Raw genomic sequence first — 19,357 nt, 5'->3', positions numbered from 1 at the left:
TACCTTAAATAAACTAAGATTTTCATAATAAACAAGGAGCTCCTGAGCACTTTAGGGAAATGTAGGAGAGCTGCAGAAAGCTTTTTGTAAAGAAAAAAAATGTATTGAAATTCTATTTCCAATATGAAGGAAATACTAATCCCCAATAACACAGGTTTTTCTAGACAAGTAATCCAAGTGATGCATCCATGCAAACAATCAAATTAGTTGATCACTCACAAATATTGTGTAGACTGGCACTCATTAAAAAACAGGAAAACCCTGTGTACACTGCCATTCTTTGATCGGTTTAAACGTCAATGGAAAAGCTGACAGTCTTAGTTAAATATAGCACCAAAGTATTTAATGAATGCTTGAAAGACAGGCATTAATTCTTCTTAGCCACGAAACATATGGTCTAAGTCTGCTCATTTTGGTGACTCACATATAGGGATATCAACACTAGGTTATTCTGTCTTATGTGCAATAAGCACATAAACTTTCCCTACAGGATTAAGGGAGGTCATCTTGCATAAGTTATCAATCTGCTTTAATGAAGTTACAATTTGCAGTACCATTTTTCACATTTACATTTGAAGTTAGCCTATCGCAATACACAATGAGGGTAATTCAGCATTAGTTATGGTGCCTATTTCAAGCCTATTCTATAAACAAAAGTAGACGTCTATTTTTCTTATAGAATACTAGTACAGGTAGCTGAAAACACGCTGACATTTAAAGTGCAATCACTAATGCCATCCCTACAGCTAGTGTACATGCCTTTACCTAGTAGTGGGCTAAATCATGTGTAAAGTGAAGATTCTTACCTGTAGCAGGTATTCTCTGAGGACAGCAGGCCATTCATTCTCACATGTGGGTACGGAACGCTTGATAGCGTATTACAGCTTTAAAACAGCACACGCAACGTTCCCACCCACACATGCATGAGTGCCTTTCCCGCCTGCCTCAAGAGCGTGGGGCCTGCAGTACAATAGACTAGCTACCAAATAGGAGACAACTCCAAGGGGAGATGGATGGTATGTGAGAATGAATGGCCTAATGTCCTCGGAGAACACCTGGTACAGGAAAGTATCTTCACTTTTTCCAAGGACAAGTAGGCCATATTATCACATGTGGGAATACCTAGCTACCAAGCACACCAAAAAGGTCAACATCACCAAGAGGCATGTCTGGTGCAAGTACCCCAGATTCCAATGCACAACTGTTATAAAATCCCCACCAAATGCTCATGGAGCATGGCCTGGATGTGCTCATTGAGGGAGGACATCAGGAAAGGCTGGGGTGTTGGGTCAGAAGCAGGCAGCTGAACTGCCGGGTTCGAAGCAGATGCCTGGTCCTGGCTGTGTGGAGACCCATGCATCGGCACCTCCTATATGGAAAGGGACCTCCTATACGGAAAGTCATCCCAGTATCAAGGCTTCTTGGGGACCAAATCCCTCAGTGCTCCGGAGCTCCCGGCACCGAGCGTCGAGGGGGATCGAAGCCAAAACTTCTTGGCTTTCACCCAATGCCAGTCATCAATGCTCCTCAGTGCTGATGAAGAAGTCAAATCCCCATGTCATCTCGGTGTCTAGTCCAATGCTAACCAGTCCCGGAGCCCTGCACAGCAGCCGGCGTCAAGGCAGATGGAGATGCGCTCGATGCATGTCCACTCCCAGTATTTGTCAAGGGTCTCGCAGTCATGGACTAGACTGTAAGACTCGATGCCGATGAAAGGCTCAACGCCAATACCAACACATCGAGGAGTCGAACTGGCTAGTTATATCCTTTTCTTCATGCACACTTCAAGATTTAAAATTTACACCAGCTCTTAAGCAAGCATAAATGTCCACTGCTTTAATTTAGCCATTATTTCTGCAGGATTTATGCTAGTATTTTATAAGGATACACAGGTGCCCATGTGTTGGTTTTCTTTTCTTTCTTTTTTTTTTTTTTTTTTTTTAATATAAAATAGGCTACATATAGGGGCTCATTTTCAAAGCACTTAGACTTACAAGGTTCCATAGGTTACTATGCAACTTTCTAAGTCTAAATGCTTTGAAAATATGCCTCTATATGTTTTAAAAATGAGCACCATAGACATCTAGGAGGCCTTTAGACATAGACGACCTGTTACAAAATTACTCTCTATATGGATAGTGAAGGGCTGAAAATTCATCTAATCACTCCACCACTATCCATGTAAAAGAGGGATGGAATTAGAGCAGGGCAAGGGCAACACCCTGTCATTGAATACTGACCTCAGAGTGTTTTTGTTATTTAAGGAGCTGCTTGTGACATCCCCTATATGGCATCCAGCACATTACTGCTTAGCCTTCTAGCAGAACAAAGGCTTTGAAATTCCATTAATTGGAAAGAAATAACTTGAGAAACATCCTGTCACCTTTCACACACACAAAAAAAAATTTAAGCACAGATGCTTGCATAAACAGGGAAAAAATATGAACTATTAGATGCATTCTATTCCAGCGGCGTAGCCACGGGTGGGCCCAGGCCCACCCATTTCCACCCAAGGCCCACCTAAAAATAGTGGATCGTCTTTTCCCTCCCTCACCCCCACCGCGAAGCGTCTTTTAAATTAAGAGCGCTGGCCAGCAGAGAGTCATGATCAACTCCGGACCCTTCCCTCTACAAAGATCCCAGCGGTGGCCGAGGTAAATCATCTTTTCCCTCCCTCACCCCGCCTCAAAGGCGAAGCACCTAGTCTAAATTAAGAGTGGCGGCCGAGAGAACCAATCCGGAGCCTTCCCTCTGCCACGATCCGCCCTCTCAGAAACAGGAAGTTGCGACAGAGAGAGCGCGGATCGTGGCAGAGGGAAGAAGGAAACGAGAAGCAGCTCAGTGAGAATGGATGAGGGAGGAAAAAGGCCGGAGTAATGTTGACCTGCGGGGCGGGCTGGGAGTGATTGGCTGTACCTGCAGAGTGGTATAGGGGTGGGCTGGGAGGCAGTGGCTGCACCTGGAAAGGAGACAGGTTCAGGACCTGCAAGGGGGGAGAAGGCTAACTGGCTGGAGGGAAGGGAGAGAGGTTTGGGACCTGCAAGGGGGGGGGGGGCTGGCTGGAGGGAAGGGATAGGGTTTTGGACCTGCAAAAGTGTGTATGGGGGGGGGGGTGGCTGGCTGGAGGGAAGGAAGGAAGGAAGAGAGGTTCTGGACCTGCAAAAGGGGGGAGTAGCTGACTGGAGGCAAGGGGGTGCTGGAGGCAAGAGAGAGGTGCTAGACCTGTGTGTGGGGGGAGGGGGCTGGAGGGAAGGACTGCAGGGGAGGCTTGAGGGAAGGAACAGAGGTGCTGTACCAGGGGGAGAGATTAGAGGGGAGAAAGATGACGGGTCAAGGGGATGAAGAAAGAGGGAGACAAATTTTTAACTCACAGTGGAAGAAAGAGCCAAAAGCTGGAAAGAGAGAAGCTGATTAGGTGGGATCACAGAAGAGAGAGAGAGACATTGGTGTGGGTGAGGGAGAAAGGGGAAATACAGAAACAGATGCGAGATGCTATATGGGGATGGCAATGCCTGACCGGGGGGGGGGGGGGGGGGGATTTGGGAATAGAGAGGCTATGCTGGACACTGGGAGGGAGGAGTATATGGACACAAGGGAGAGATACTAGAAATAGGGGAGAATAGGAACTCAGAAGGGACGTACTAGACATGGGAGGGGCAAAGGGACACAAGGGATGATGCTGGACACAGGGGTAGGGGATAAAAGTGGGATAGGTGCAGGAATTTGAACATAGTGGAGATACTGGACAAGGAACCATGTCACCTTGGGGACACAGAGATGGGAGATGGATGGTGGACATGGAGAGAGAAGACATGACAAATAGACAGAGGAAAGAAGAAACCAGAGACTAGGACCAAGCTGATTTGAAAAATAAAATAGCCAGACAACAAAAGATAGAAAAATAATTTTATTTTCTATTTTCTGATTAGAATATGTCAGATTTGGAATGTACATCTTGCCAGAGCTGGTGTTAGACATGGCTGGAGCCCAGGCCATAAATCTGGGAGGGAACCCCAAAGCCCATCACCAGGCTGCACTGCCTACAGCTTCCATCATGCTTGTGGTTCTCTCTGGCCAGGGGACCAACAGCAATTGCTCCAGTTGCACTCCTCTAACACCATCCCTGTCACGTACTATCTTTATATTTTGCACAGGAGGAAATTCATTTCTTTCTGCTTTTCTCGTATTGTATTACATGCAAGGTCTGGCTTCCTGGGGTTTTGGTTATTTTTATAATTTGTAGTCAATTATTCTATATTTAGCATTTTTGTTCCATGTGTGTGATCGAGGTATTCTGTTAGCATGAATTTTCTATGTAGCCTTCTGTAGTAAGTTTGGTTTGTTCAGTTTTCCCAATAGATGTATTAATATTTTAGGACCCCTCTGTAATATGTAAGGCAATACCTTTTTCATAGGTAGAATCCTTGTTTTGGAAGTTAGTGCTGGCATTTGTAGATTTGCCCTACATTATGAGTGACATTTTGTTTTAAAGATTGTTTTATTTACTATATGGTGGCTGTTGAGATTACAGTGAGTTTTATGGGGAAATGCCCTAACTCTGCTCTGCACCCATTGGGGGAAAGCCAGGGGGTTCTGGGGATGCAGAATTTAATACTAGAATACTTTCTGGGATCATTTCTACAGCGTGTAACTGGATAGATATGCTGAAAAGTGTTTGGTCTTGCTATACAGGCTAAGTATGTGTGTTAGGGGACCGAGGCTCAATGGAGCCTGAAGAATGCAATCTCTTGTACTTTCCCCTAGCCCTCAATGTGGCCTGTAGTCACTGAAGCCTGCACTGCTACCCTCATTGAAGTTATTGGGAGTGGGGTAGAGGTGGAGCATTGGGTGGGGCATCAGGTGGCAAGATTTAAATTTCAAAAAGTTGGCAACCCTGGTGCCCACCCATCTGACCTGTTGGCCCACCCAAAAATTGCCATCTGGCTACGCCACTGCTCTATTCTAAAACTCAAAACACCAAAATGGCACATCAAGTTTATTTATTTATTTGTAGCATTTGTATCCCACAAGTTGATTTGCTGAGTACACAAAACAGGAATGTCATACCTCCAACATATTTGCAAAAGCTTTAAAAAATGCAGCTTTGGCTTTTTGGGTGGGGGATATGTGTGTGGAGGGAGATAGTTGGTCCAACACTTCTATCCTGCTCCCGTGGGCTTCTAATTTCATCAAAGCCAATCTATGATGGGCTGGGTATCAGAGGCCTCTATATTCATTAATTAAGTTTATGCATCACATTACCAGTATAACCTACCTTCCTTACAAAATTTACACACCCCAGACATTGCAGTAAAGCTGCTTGAAGAGAGATCACAGATTTCAACTTCCTCCAAAATGTAGTAATATGGAGCCCAAGCCTTGCTATTAGGGTGTTGCAGACACTCCTACTCTATGGGGTTGTGAACCACGTCCCTGCAGGATTCCCACCCTCAGCTGACTAAGGAATCAGGTCCCCCACATGGCCGTGAAACACACTGCCATGGAGTCATCGGCCTACCCCTATAAAAACAGCTTTTTCCATTGAGTTGCTCATTGAAGTTAAGTCAAACAATCTTGAGTGTGAAGCTTAAATTACGGCATGTGCTAAAGAAAACAGGAATTGAATATGTTTATAAATCAGCACACAACCTAGTGCAAACATGTAAGGATCAAGAACTGATGTAGGAGCACCCAGAAAGAAAAAAAAAAAAAGAGAAAAAACAATGGCACATAAAGACCATACAGCCCAGCATTTAATTTCTGGAGAAACAGCCTGGAATGCAGTTCCACCAATTCTCTACAGATTCCAAAGGAGATGAGGTGTTTTACTCCAATCTCTCCATCCCAAGTAGCCTGCAGGGAAGCAGAGGGGTTGAGACCGGAGTACAGCAGAGAACAGTCACTCCTTAATTCAAGCCCACTTCTCCTTTGCTCTTGCCCCTAGCCCACCCACCTGTTCCCCATCTCCACAGTTCCACTTCTTTTTTTGTCTACAAATTAAATCAATATACAAACTATCTTGTTGTCCCATCCACACCAACTATGCCTGAAATATCCTCCTGGTGGTGGTGGGGAAAGAAAATTGACAGAATTCAGAACACAGAGGATCCCTATACAGAAGGGAGATGGAATCAAAGCAAAACTTAAATGATTTCACACTTTACACAAGGCATAGAGGGGTGTAACCTGCACAGAGTAGCAGGTACAATTCTAGCTGCCTTATTGGGCAGATAGGATAGACCATACAGATCTTTATCTTCCATCATTTATGATGTTATTATGTAACTGTAAGATCTACAATCCTTTCCTCTCCTTCAGACACCCTTTGTGCCTTGAATTCAGATACTGTCCACATAACAGTCCCCTCCACTAGGAGATCATTCTATGCATTCACCTCCTTATCTGTAAAGAAATATTTCCTTAGATTAGTCCTGGATCTATCCCCTTTCACCCTCATCCCATGATTCATTATTCCAGTGCTTCCTTTCATAAAACAGTACAAGACTTAGTGCAGTATACATTTATTTTGGATGTGCACAGTCAAAAAAAAAACTTTTGTTTAAAAAAAAAAGTGTTATCCTGAATTTTTTTTTATATTTCTCTTATTATTTCAATAAAGAACACAAACCATGCAAATAGCAAAACAGAAAATCCAAAAAGCTTATCAACTGTACAAATGCAAAACAAACCCTAACCCTTCTGCCCACCCTTCTCCAAGTATGAAACGATTGGGAATCCTTGACGTATGGAGAACAGAAAAAAAAATGCGCTGTGCAAGAAACATAGATAGTAACAAAACAGGCAAGTAGTTGCCATGATGCATTTCCAAGTAGTGTAAAGGTCCCAAACTTTTTGGAGCTTCAAAAGCTGACCAGTATGCAAAGCCATTAACTTAGTCAATTGGTAAATATTATCCAGCTGGCAAAGTACTTTACACATTGCAGGCATTGGCAGTTGTTTCCATGCCACAGCAACAGCCAGGTTGCCGGCCACAAAAAGACTGGTTGCCAGCTTATGAGATTCTTTTTTAACCCCCCATGGTTTAAAGTACTAGCGTTTTCCTGATTTTTAAGAATTTATTTATGCATTCTTGTATCCCACTATTACCCAAAAGCAAGTTTCGGTTCAAAGTGGCTTACAATTTACAGAAAAATCATAATAACATTTTACAGTTTTGTCTTAAAGGAGGACATATGTGGCTTGCGTGGTTAGCTATAAATGCTTTTGAAAAGGTGCGCTTTGAGTTCTTTTCTGAACTGAAAATAGTTATAGATGCTTCTTATGGCTTTTGGTATCTAGTAGCGGAGAGCTTAAATTAATTCTCTGCTTCGGTCTTCACCGAGGAAGATTTGAGTGGGATACCGGTGCCGGAAATTAATGAATTCTCTGTAAACCTGAAGGATGTAATGGGGCAGTTCTACAAACTGAAGAGTAGCAAATCTCCTGGACCAGATGGTATTCATCTCAGAGTACTGATAGAACTGAAAAATGCGCTTGTAGAGCTATTGTTAGAAATATGTAATTTATCCTTAAAATCAAGCATGGTACTGGAAGATTGGTCGCTGCATCTCAAAAAAGATATAGTGGAATAAGAAAAGGTGCAGAGAAGGGCAACGAAAATGATAAAGGGGATGGGACAACTTCCCTATGAGGAAAGGCTAAAGCGTTTAGGGCTCTTCAGCTTGGAGAAAAGGCGGCTGAGGGGAGATATGATAGAGGTCTATAAAATAAGGAGTGGAGTTGAACGAGTAGGTGTGAAGCGTCTGTTCATGCTTTTCAAAAATACTAGGACTAGGGGGCATGCGATGAAGCTACAATGTAGTAAACTTAAAACAAATCGGAGAAAATGTTTCTTCACTCAACGTGTAATTAAACTCTGGAATTCGTTGCCAGAGAATGTGGTAAAGGCGGTTAGCTTAGTGGAGTTTAAAAAGGTTTGGACGGCTTCCTAAAGGAAAAGTCCATAGACCATTATTAAATAGACTTGGGGAAAATCCACTATTTCTGGGATAAGCAGTATAAAATGTTTTGTACATTTTTGGGATCTTGCCCGGTATCTGTGACCTGGATTGGCCATTGTTGGAAACAGGATGCTGGGCTCAATGGACCTTTGGTCTTTCCCAGTATGGCAATACTTATATACTTATCCCTTATTGGTCCTGTCTGTCTGTCCTGATTTAGACTGTAAGCTCTTTTGAGCAGGGACTGTATTTTCCTTCATGTTCAATTGTGAAGCGCTGCGTATGACTGGTAGCGCTATAGAAATGATTTATAGTAGTAGTAGTAGTACTTATGTACTTAGTTCTACCATATTAATCCCAGGTAGCTGAATCCTGCTGTGTAGATTGTTCTGTACATTATGTTTCTGCAGTTGGGTGAAGAAGTAGGTAGCTTCTGGGCTTGTGTTTCTTGATGATAGTTCTATCATGTCTTGCATGTATACAGGTGGCATTCCAAACAGTATTTTGAAAATGAGGGTGCTGGCTTTTAAGATTAGTCTTGCTTTGATTGGCAGCCAGTATAGTGATTCAAGTAGTGAGGTAGCTTTTTCATATTTCGACTTTTTGAAAGTCTTGCTGCTGTGTTTTGGACGGTTTGGAGTGATTTTAGTCTGCTTTCCTTACACCCTATGTACGCCGTGTTACAGTAGTCTAATTGTGATAGTATCTTTTATTGTGCCATAATCTAGAATGATTGTTTGGGAAAATAGTCTCTTATCCTTCTTAGTTTCCGAAGTGTTCTGAAGCATTTTGATGTTACTGCTGCTATTTGATTGTCCATTTATAGATGTTTGTCTAAAATAATTCCCAGTATTTTCAGTTGCATTTCGATTTGGTATGTTTGATTGTTGGTTGTGAAATTTAAACTTCGTTTATTTGTTGTTCTTTTAAATTATTAACATTGTCGCATGCAAGAACTTAAAGCTCATGCAACTGACTGTATGCACGTTAATGCATAGGGATAAGCATGTACAAGCAAACGGTGCATGTGTTATATTTTTAGTCCCCCCAAAACAAACAATCCACACTTTGTATTTACACAGAACATATCATTGGGAACCAACAGATTTTAAACAGGGGGAAAAAAAGGAGCAGATGTGAATATCTGGTGAAAAGTAAAACAGACCATCTTACCGAAAGATGTTGTTCAATGTTATCTTGTGCAAAGGTAAGGGCAGACACCACAAGAATAAACAGGTGGCTTCAAGTAATTATATGACCAGAGCCTGGAGAAAGCTCTCAAACCAATTCAACTGGATAATGTGTGTGGGCTACCTTACCAAAAGGAACAGCAGACAAGAATTAGTATGCATGTGTTTGCTAGAGGCAATACCTAGGTGGCTTTGGAGATACTCCTTAACTTTATGCTGTTCATCAGGGGAAGAACTCAATGTTTGGAGCAACTAAAACCAGATCCATTCTGTTGGGTTTCTTACATGCCTTTTTTTTTTTAGTGGATGTCCATACTCAATTCCCAATTTTTACTTTGTTCTCTAAAACAGTGCCAACAGAGCAATCACAGTACAATTATTATGATGATGTGCCTCTACTAAGACTAAACCAACCAAGATAGATTTGAGTTTGCTAGAGCACCCAAGTTGCACATGCCCAACCCCAATGTTTCCTATAGGGATAAAATTTCATGAGTGCCCATTCAGCCAGCCCCTTTAAACTGAAGGGAGATATGACAGAGGTCTTTAAAATACTGAGTGGAACGGGTAAACATGAATCGCTTGTTTACTCTTTCCAAAAATACTAGGACTAGGTGGCATACAATGAAGCTGAGTTTAAAACAAATTGGAAAAAATATTTCTTCACTCAACGAGTAAACTCTGGAATTCGTTGCCAGAGAATGTGGCAAAAGCAGTTAGCTTAGCAGGGTTTAAAAATGGTTTGGATAATTTCTTAAAAGAAAAGTCCATAAGCTATTATTAGGATAGACTTGGGAAAATCCACTGCTTATTTCTAGGATAAACAGCATAAAATCTGTTTTACTGTTCTGGGATCTTGTCGGGTACTTGCGACCTGTTGGAACAGCCACTGTTGGAAACAGAATGCTGACCTGATGGATCTTCGGTCTGTCCCAGTATGGCAATGCTTATGTTCAAGATCCAAAGTCTGTTTTTCTGCATTACAATGCTAACCTTTACTATCGGGCCAGGGTCCTCAGTCTTACTTATGCAGGAACCAACTGTATCTGAAAAATATGCACAGAAGTTGCTAAAGTAGTGGACTCTCCATGAATTCAGACCTATATGACTCATCCTCTGCTTTCCAGTGATGTCTTTAAAGGTTAATAGCCAAAACTCAACAATGACATCAAAACCAAAAATCTGGCTCTTTTAGGGGTTCCTTTCACTAAGCTGTGGCATTAGCACACCCTTTCATTTTTTTTTCCTCGCACGCTAAGGCCATTTCTACTGCAGATGTAAAAATGGCCTTTTTTTGTATCAACGGCCATGCACTGATGTCTCCAATAGTGCGGAGCTATTAAAAATGTTTACAGCATGAGCACTTACCACCACCCATTTTGTAGGCAGTAATGGCTCACGCAGTATTCCTGCACTAACCAGTTAGCATGTGGTAATGTAGTTACACTGAGTAGCACAGGAACACCCACTGTCCCGTGACACATCCCCACACAAAAAAAAAAATATATATATATATATATATATTTTAGCATGCAGTTACCACAGCATGCCTGAGCACATCCCACGGAACACCATTTAAGCTTAGTGACTTAATTGCCTTTTGCACGAATGCTGTTTCTTCAAGAAGAGCAGCAAAGCTGAACTCCTCCAAAAGAATGTTAAAAACCCAAGTGCTGGCATAATCATATTCTCATACAAAAAAGGGGAAAACACTATAACCCCTAATAAAGTAAGTCAAAAAGGAAAAAAAGTAGGTCATGCAGTGATAACTCCAGTGCATTTTTACTAGCAAAAAAGATGCTGGTACTCAAATGCTAGACCACCCTTCAGGGATGAAGTGATCACTGAGGGACCCACCCCACAATAGCCAGGCCACCTGCAACCAGTCACAAAATTTATGACAAGGTAGAATTGTTGTGTAGAGCCTGAGCTCTTCCATTAAAACTTGGGGTCCATGGGTCAATTTTAGCAGACAATGGAAAAGGTGCCTGTACTCAGTACCCCCAAGTACCCCCTCAAAAAAAAGCCCTAGATAACTCACAAGCAAATATTCACAATCTTCACTTTGTTAAAGTTTTTGGAGTGAAGACTGTGATAATTATATTCTCACCTTTAGCTTCTGAGCCTCTCCCCTCACTTTCAAAAGTTCTGTGATTGAGTCCACAAAGCCCTGGTAATGAAAGTTGCACATCTTCTCAATCTCCCTGTCATGATTCTTGATTCGGGCATCTAGCTTCTCCATGAACCGACCATGCTCCTCTCCATCATAAACAGACCTAGAGGTTGGAATGTCAGGGGAGAGAGGTTAGCATTGGTGTCGTAATGACTCTAAAATACAGGTTATAAACATGGTTATAGCAGAGCATTCCACCCATACTGCAAGGGATCCTACTATTTCAACCCACCTCATCTCCTATACACATTTCCTTACCAGAACATACAACATCATGAGATAATATGCCATATGTTTCTGCAAACTAATATCTTGAGATAGCAGCAAGATTTAATTTGAGCATGAAAGGTTGCGAGTAGAACTGCTCAAGTAGCTTACACTTCTCAGTGTCAGAATAATATTTGCTCTGCTAATGGAAAATATGTTTTAAAAGCATCTCCCTTCGCATATATAGTATATTTATAATTTAGACCAAAGTTACGAAATTTGGGAGGTAGCACAAGGAGAAATTATGTCTTACCCTTAGTCAGCATCACTGTTCTGAACCAACAGGTGTTATCCCTTCCCACCAACAGATGGAGGTAGAGAAAACTGAATTCAAGCAGTGACATCACCAGCTATAATCTATGGTGCTCTCTTGAATAATTCAGTATGCATCTGCCCAAGCAGCAGAAGGTCCCTTTCTGTAACACACCCAGCCCCAACAACCATTGCAGCTGCAAGGATAAGCAGGCGAACAAAATACCAGAGAGTGGCATTCACTACCCTGCATATACCAGGGACGAGCCATATCACAAGAACCTTGTATGGCTGTTACTTAGAATCATATCTTACTTTTCTTCAGAACACTGCTGGAAACTCAAGAGAATACCTCCTGCTGACCACCTCTAGGACCCGATACAGGCCCACTCATCCTTGAATAGAGACAGCCTGCCCTCCCACCGATGAAGGGATTGGTGCACATTCACTGGGCAGAATGGGGGGGGGGGGCGGTGGCACCATTAGAGGCGCCAACGGGGCAGGCTCTTTTGGGGCCTCAAAAGTAACCCTGACTGAAGGACCTTCCCTAGGTCACCCTGAGACAGAGTGGCAGCCTGAATACTGGATGTCCTCACAGTAAAGGCCAGGCGAAGCTGCTGCACCACCTGCTTGTCATGGAGCTCCTTCAGAGACGAGCCCCCCTGGACCAGCAGAGCAGTCACCTTGGTGACCACCATGACCAGAGCGTCCACTTTAGGAAAAGACCTATACCTTTCAACCACCTCCAGAGCGAAGATATAAAGATGATTCAGAGTCCTGGCACCTCTAAGGGGACCATCTGGATTTTCCCACTCCGCCATAATCATGTGGATAATAGCCTTGTACAGAGGAAAATGCTTAGGGGGCCAGCAAGCCCCTCCAGCAGTGGATCCCCCACAACAGGGTCCACAGCCGAAGTTCACAGCATAGAAAAGGTCCACAGTAACTTCATCAATAAGACAAGACAGCTTCTCACATGGGACTGCTCCACTCATCTTCCCAAAGCAGGAAAGGCTCAGGCTCAGAGTACCCTGTGGACTGAGAGTCCAAGAAGACCTTGGAGTCCTACCTCGCCTCCTCCGAGGGAATCGGCACCTAAGGCACCCTTCCCTTGGTCCTATGCCACTTTGAACCCAAATTAGGGCCGCCAGGGGTCCCCCAGAGAGGGGGGACCACAGTCTGACTGTAACTGCTGTTGAACCAACTGTGCCAAGCTCTAGAGTCAAAAAGCTTCAGGAGCTCCATCGGGACTTCCCCCCCCTTAAATGGACACAGGGGGGTACGGGAGGTAGGTGCAAGCCCCAATATGGAAGGGACAGGTTCCTACTGCTAAGAAGCAACAGGAGATGAAATTCCCAAGGGAGACAAAATGGTCAACGTTCCCACCAAAATCGGGACTGCGGATCCAGATGCCTTGGCGGAGGAGGAGGACCCATCAACTCCAGAGGCCTCCAGGCTGTTTCCGGTTAGAAATGGTCCATCGCACTGTGTGTGGACAGAACCAGCAGCTGTGCCAAGCTGTTGGTTCCTAAACACAGAGAGGAGGCCATTCGTGGCCATGTGTCAAGCAGGCACAGGCCTGACACGCTGCGCACGATTCTGCATCGACCCGGGTAGGGTTACCATACGTCTGATTGGTAAGGGGGTGGGAGGGAAGAAGGCAAGCCCGTCCACCAACCAAAGTGCACACTGGTGGTCTAGTGGCCGCTTCAGGGCAGGAAAAAAACCTCACTCTTTCCTGCCCACTGACCTCCCCACTACTGCCACTTCTTGAAAATGGCTGACAAGACTAAGCGGAGGCCTCATGAGACTAAGACCTGGGAGCAGCCATTAGGGTCAACTATGCTGTATGGCTGCAGCCAGCATAGCAGGGAGCTAGGCCAGGAACAAAGCATCACAGCACAACCTACCACCTTCTAGAAGGTAGAGAAAAATACTGGATTGTTCCAGACAGCACCACAGTTTATAACTGGTGATGTCACTGGTTGAATTCAGTTTTCTCTACCTCCATCTGCTGGTGGAAAGGGATAACACCCGCTGGATCAGAACAGTGTAAGCCGACGCTAAGAAGTTCCAGGAAAAAAAGTCCATAGTCTGCTATCGAGATAGACACGGGGAAGCGACTGCTTGCCGTGGGATTGGTAGCATGGAATGTTGCTACTAATTGAGTTTTTGCCAGGTACTTGTGATCTGGATTGGTCACTACTGGAAACAGGCTACTGGGCTAAATTCTTATGTTCTTAACTTTTAAATGGCCAATACCTTATCCAAAATAAAACAAATTTAATTAACACAAATTTATGCTGGAGGTACACGGGGAAGCAAATATTTTTTCTTTAAAACATATAGTTTTAATGCCAATTCAAACTTTTCTACATCAGCCAAGAATTTATCGCCAGCCACATTAACATTATTAGGACTATTATTAGGATATAATCTGAAATCACAATATCAATTAATAGTTAGATGCACAACTGTCACCTCTGAAAATACATTTCCCAAATCCCATGCTGTGGCATCTTGGTTTTGCTAGAACATGACAATTGAAAAATTAATACATTCTTTTCACCCAAGAAAAGAGAGATAACTAAGATTTGATACTCCTGTCATCTGTTGAATGCAAGGTTCAAATTTCTCTTTTCCTGCTAACAGACTGCCTTTGAACTTAAGTCAATATAGTATACTCTAAAAATCAAGACTATGGTTAACACTGAATTTAAAATTTACAAAGTTCATTAGTTCTATATATTTTTTTCATCTTTCTTCTTGGCCTTTTTGCTTTCGTTAGTTTGGATCAGAGGTTCTCAACCCAGTCCTCGGAATACACCTAGCCAATCAGGTTTTCAGATATCCACACTGAATATGCATGAGATAAATTTGTGTACAAATTCCTCCCATGTATATTCACTGTGGACATCCTGAAAAGTAGACTGGCCGGGTGTGTTCCGAGGACTGAGTTGAGAACTCCTGGTTTGGAAATACTGTATAGTTTCAGTGTGCAAGATCATTTTTACTGCCTGCTGTCATCTGTAATTGTAATTCTCTTTAATGTGGAAGGTGTTGGCTTATATTTTGGTTACATCTAACAAATCTGTGGTTGATTGCGCATTATCCCCGGGATTCTTTATATGGTGCCTTAATTTCTGCATGGAAATCAAAGCGTATTCTACAACAATGTGTGTAACTTAATTGGTTAACTAGGTAATCAGCACTGTTAATTGGACATTAACAAGCAATTATCAGCACTAACTGGCATTAAGATTTAGGCACACAACTCGCTAAGTGTATTCTTTAACGTGGTGTGCGTAAATTCTAAATGGCTTAGTTGAAAGTGGATGTGGCCATGGGTGAGGGTGTCGGCATTTCTAAAATCTATGCACATTGTTATAGGCTCTGCGCCTAATTTAGGCATCAGGATTTACAGCAAGTAAAACAAGGCATAAATGGCTGCAAACACATTTGGTTGCTTGGAAAGGCATCTGGCTTTATTCAATGTACCGCGCGGACACTTAAGCCTATTCTACAAAATGTAGGCATACTTTACAGAATACGCCTAGGAGTATTTTTTTCCATGCGGAATTTTTAGGCACCATATATACAATCTAGCCCTATATGTAAATACTGCACGCTCATCAGCAAACACCATTCCTTTCAAACAATAGCCCATCCCTATTACGTTTTTTGAGGAAAGGCTCTCAAAATGCACGTCTTGACCCATAAGCCATTTCCAAGAGTGTTCTATACATCCAGAATACTTAGAGGGTAAATTTAGGAAATATTTTCTGCATGTGAAGTACAGGAAATGACCCTACGAAAATTATACAGGGAGATATGTGATCTATGCATAAGCATTCCTAGGAGCATAGTTGCGATGTGAATGTGCACTTTAAAAAATACAGTGACGTGAAAAAGATTTTCCTCCTATCCTAAATTCCACTGTTGTCCAGCCTTCATTGGCTCTCTATTAGGGCCTGAATTATACATAAATTATACACTATGACTTTCCTCATTCTGTATGGATCTGATCCAGAATATCTGTTCGACTTTGTTAATCTTACTCAAAAGAAACAATGTTTTGTCTGACAAGCTTCCATTATTGCTACAATATCCTAGCTGTAGAGGTGTAATTTATAAAACAATATTTATTTATTGGGATTTATTAACTGCCATTATGAATAGATTCACCCAAGGTGGTGTACAGCAGGTACAGTTTAACATAAAACTTACAATTTTGTTAACAGCATAACAATAGTAAAATGACCAAGAATAAACATAAATACAATAAATGAGGTGAAAATAATAAACGGAAACCTAATAATAGAACTACCGTGAAACAGTTTCAACAATATACACATTTAACAGCACTGAAATTATAATACTAATGATACACCTAATAAGCATGCATTAGAATATTCAACTAACATAGATATGATGCTAAAATTTTTCTACAATATGGCTTACCATATAGCTGAGGAACCAAGAGCAGATATATAATGGGATGTGTGGCATAGAGTCAGTTGGGATAATTTGATGGTAAGCTAAACACAAGACAAGTTCTTTGTATAGTTAAGCAAAACATAAGGAACTGATCTAAGTTACAGCATGTGGAGTAAGCTAGTCCAGGTACAGAACTGAGTGTATAGTCAGTCATCCTACGTATTAAAGGCTTGGGAGAAGAGCCAAGCTTTCACCTGCTTCCTGAAGTAGAGGTAGTCGAGTTATACATAGCCCCTTTGGGAGTAAATTCCAGAGCATGGGGGCTACTCCCGGGAAGGCTTGCTGGCGGGTATCAAATCGTACAATTTCTTTGGATGAGGATACAGACAGTGATGATCCTTGAGAGGACCTTAGAGGTCTTAAAGGTATGTAAAGGACTAACTTATTCTTTAGTCACACCACTTGCAGCCTTCTATCAGTTGTGCTGCAGCCTTCTGAATCAGTTGGAGCTGATACAAACTGTTTTTGGTTTGGCCAGTGTACAGGGCATTATAGTAGTCTAGTCATGATATTATCATGGCATGGACTACTGTGGTCAGACTCATCTTTTCAATATAAGGGGAGTGATTTTGTAGCTGCCGTGGGTGATAGAAAGAATTTTTGAAGGTTGTTTGAATTTGTGAGATCAGAGTGAATGATGAGACTAGCAGTATCCCAAGATTCCTGACCTGTGATTTTAAGGGGAATTCATAATTCCCAAAAGGTATTTTGAAGTCAGGTATTTGTCCTCTTGTGTTTGGTACCCAAAGAATTTATGTTTTATTTTTTGTTGTTTGCCCATTTCTGAGTTGCAGTTAGGCAGGCAGTCAGTTTACTCAGAGCTTTGGGGTAGATCTGGTTCAATGGGCATGAGTAATTGCACATCATCACAACAGATGTAGAATTTTGTGTCCATTGACTGAAGCAGCTCAGCCAGAGGCTTGAGGTAGATATTTAATAAAATGGGAGACAGTATGGATCCCTGAGGTACCTGTTCAACTGACTGTTTTCTTTTCAATCTGCCAAATGGAGGAATGTCCCCCGTTTAAATATTAGAATACTTATTCAATATAGATCTTTTAGGAAAGCTCTAAAAAACACACCTTTTTCAGCTGTTTAACCAGTAATGTGCAATGATTTTAGTGATTCTTATTTGTAGCTCTATGGGAATGCCCAGCTTTCTTTTATTGTAAACCGCATGGAGCTCTTGCGGGAGTCTAGGGGGTAATAAATGTCTCTTGTATTGTACTGTATTATGTCACACTGAATGGTTTCTGATCTCTAAACAAAATGTAATATTAGGCAAAGAGAACCTTAGTAAACATATAACACAGTTTTTAAATTATTACTTTAATTAGGGGGTCTTTTACTAAGCCACGGTAGAAATCAACTGATGGTAAACGCCGAGAAGCCCAGCTAATTTCTACCATGAGCTAAAACCGTTATCGCAGTTTAGGAAAAGATCCCCTTATATAAGGAACAAAGGGGCCCTTTTATTAAAGCTTAGCGCGTGCTGGGTCATTCCATGCCAAGTGGTCTAAACCTTCCCACCATCATGTCTCCAATTTTGTTCAAATTTTATCTGTTGCACGAGTCAGGTGTTAAACTAAGTTTCCCAAAATTTGAGGTCTCTAACTGCAATAGTTGCAGATCTAGACCCCCTTTTCTGAAAGGTTGTCAGTCCATGAGCGCGCAACATTTACCAAAATGCCATTTTGGGGGTCTAATAAAATCCAAACACATTTATAAGAATGCCTAAAAAATTCAAATCCTTTACAGTTTTTGATGCTAATTCCGATGAAATACATTTTAATATTATGGATGCAAAATCCAGTCAAAGAAGTTGACTCAAAATGTGCATCAAAATTGGTCGCGACTCATCGGAACATATTTGGACCAATATTCAGACCGCAACAACTTCCATGCAAAGATACGGACTTGAAATTTTGAACAAGCATTATACTTGTGCTGGACACAATACTGCCAGATTTGCAACTAAGCAGTATATATAACCGCCCTGCAGGATCTCTTCAAAGTTGGCACTGTCAGCGCAAATGGTAAAATATACCACAGTTCAAAGCCAATTATTAAAAAAGAGTCTGCCTGAATCAGCTTGTGAACAGTATCATCTGAAAGACAAATTTGTGCTCTACAACACTATGTTTTTGTTTTGCAATGCCACCATTAAGTAGCCATTTACTCAGGTCAAAGTATGTTTTAGTATGCTTGATGCGCTAATTTTTCTTCATTTCTAGGAAATTGAGTCTTAATAGTCGCTTAAAAGTATTGATATAATTATTTATTCATTCGTATTTTATTCGTTGATTGTCCAATCATTTATTGTGTGCTGTTATGGTGGATTGCAAATGTTTGTGAAACGTCATTTGAACAGAAAGATGCTTTCATAAGCTTTATGCATCCTCATGGTCCCGCTACTTCATTTTATTGGCCGGTAAGACGCGATACTTGCTGGATCCCAGAACAACTTATCATTGCTGTTATTCCAGCTCCATCAGTGACATCATCTGGTCGGCAATATAGTTTCCCTGAAACCGTTCTCTTGCAGATCAATGATGCTTTCAGAATGATGAAGTAACTGAAGAAGGCAGGCTTGGGAACCTGCAGTGAAGTAACTGAAGAAGGCAGGCTTGGGAACCTGCAGTAAAGAAACACACAATCAGGTTTGGGATCCTACAGTAAAGAAACCCACAAACAGGCTTGGTATCCTGCAGTAAAGATACCCACCCATGGCTGTTACTGCTTGGCTATCGGGCGTGGCCCCTATGGCGATGGGGATGTTGGTTTCAATGTGATAACCAGTAATGGCTCAGCCATCATGGACCAGCGCACACAAAATATAACATACTTTGACCTGAGTAAATGGCTACTCAGCGATGTGAAATTATTATTGCTAAAGGCAGTGCAGCTAGCTATAAAGTTAAGGGGGCATTTACTTTTTCATATGGGTGATATAAGTGTTTGGTAACTTTGTTCCTTAAATAAATGTAACAACAATTTTAAAACTATGCTTTGTGTTT

The 19,357-nt window shown here is 41.9% G+C and overlaps 1 protein-coding gene across 5 annotated transcripts in view; it reads right to left on the bottom strand.

Annotated features, from left to right (window-relative positions):
• Positions 1–19,357, bottom strand: part of EXOC6B (exocyst complex component 6B) — a 1,013,473-nt gene that overhangs the window by 849,824 nt on the left and 144,292 nt on the right. For all 5 annotated transcript variants that reach the window (XM_030190960.1, XM_030190961.1, XM_030190962.1 and 2 more), the window contains exon 2: positions 11,262–11,427. In XM_030190960.1, coding sequence (XP_030046820.1) covers positions 11,262–11,427 — 166 coding nt within the window. The remainder of the gene's footprint in view (positions 1–11,261; positions 11,428–19,357) is intronic.

The sequence above is a fragment of the Microcaecilia unicolor genome, chromosome 2 (assembly GCF_901765095.1).
Source record: "Microcaecilia unicolor chromosome 2, aMicUni1.1, whole genome shotgun sequence".
Lineage (NCBI taxonomy): Eukaryota > Metazoa > Chordata > Amphibia > Gymnophiona > Siphonopidae > Microcaecilia > Microcaecilia unicolor.
Note: the sequence above shows the minus strand (reverse complement) of the source record. Positions and strands in the feature narration are given on the sequence as shown.